At 35.6% G+C, this 1204-nt stretch overlaps 1 protein-coding gene across 1 annotated transcript; it reads right to left on the bottom strand.

The window, feature by feature from the left end:
- Positions 1-322: 322 nt before the first annotated feature.
- Positions 323-1003, bottom strand: LOC137648149 (craniofacial development protein 2-like). Its single transcript, XM_068381079.1, has 2 exons — positions 863-1003; positions 323-730 (listed from the first exon to the last, which is right to left on the bottom strand). The coding sequence occupies exons 1-2, from the start codon at positions 1001-1003 to the stop codon at positions 323-325; spliced, it is 549 nt and encodes a 182-aa protein (XP_068237180.1).
- Between the last annotated feature and the right edge of the window lie 201 nt (positions 1004-1204).

Below are 1204 nucleotides of genomic sequence, written 5' to 3'. Positions count from 1 at the left end.
GGGGGAGGGGGGGGGGTCATGCACTGCACGCGTATCACACGCTTGTACACTTCAATGGTATTTCTGTTTTTTATGTAGTGTCATTATTGCTCTCCCCTCGCACTGATAACTTGTTTCTACCTGTATATGCTTGTATCAGTCTGTTTGAATTTTTGTGACTTTCTTTCACTGAAACTGTTATAGAAGCTCACTGTCTGCTGAAATCAAGTTAGTTGCCATTACGCTAACTCTCAATTACCACTTGCACAACTTCTTTGAAAAATTTCATCAGTCAATATCTGTCTTTGCCTCTTTTCATAGTATCACAAGTATCATTTGATATTCATGGCTTTCTCCTTGTAGCTGCATGTCCCAAAACTTCACTACCAACTGACTGATATATGATCTTAATATTACATCCTTTTTCATTAATAGTCTGAGCTTTGTTACTTGAAGTCTCTGAGACTCCGAATTCATTCCTACATTCAATTGTAAAGGTTTCTCTTTGCTCATATTCTAGTAGCTTAGTTGTATCAAACCTAAGTTTTCTATCTACATTTCTCTTGGGTGCTTTCAGTTTAAATTTCAGTGTGGCAATGAGGAGCTGATTATTGCTACCAATATCTGCCCGTCTATAGCTTCTTATATTTCTCAGAATCCTCCATATCTCTTTATTAATGGCTATGTGATCTATTTGATTTTTGTGATTACCACATGGTGAAATCCCCGTATATTTGTGGATGTCCTTGTGCTGGAACAGAGTACCCCAATAACAATATAGTTTGTTGAACATAAAATGTTAAAATATGTCCCATTTTCATTTGTAACCACCAAGACCATCAACACCCATCACATTTTCTATATATTTATAATTTCTTCCAACTTGAGTATTGAAGTCATCAATCACAATTTTCATATTTATCTCTGGGATCTCATCTATTACACTCTGAAGTTCTTCATAGAATTCATCTTTCTTTGTGTCAGGGGAATAATTTGTTGGTGCATAGCAAACCATAATACTCATATTGCAATGCTTTGATTTAAAATTTGCAATGAGCAATCTACTATTTACAGCTCATCATTCAGTTAATACCTTTTGTGCTCTTGGTGACATCATCATTTCTACCCCTTCGCTTGCCTTGGTCTACGATTTCTTTACCAATTCCCTTACAATGTGTTCCACTTAGGCCCAAGATATCCAAATTATATTTCATAATTTCATTCT

Source organism: Palaemon carinicauda, chromosome 10 (assembly GCF_036898095.1).
Source record: "Palaemon carinicauda isolate YSFRI2023 chromosome 10, ASM3689809v2, whole genome shotgun sequence".
NCBI classification, from domain to species: domain Eukaryota; kingdom Metazoa; phylum Arthropoda; class Malacostraca; order Decapoda; family Palaemonidae; genus Palaemon; species Palaemon carinicauda.
Note: the sequence above shows the minus strand (reverse complement) of the source record. Positions and strands in the feature narration are given on the sequence as shown.

Coding starts and splice junctions, on each gene's coding strand:
- LOC137648149 (XM_068381079.1), bottom strand. CDS start 1,003: ATGAGTATTATGGTTTGCTATGCACCAACAAATTATTCCCCTGACACA. Junction 731..862: donor TTGATGACTTCAATACTCAA/GTTGGAAGAAAT, acceptor ACTCTGTTCCAG/CACAAGGACATCCACAAATA.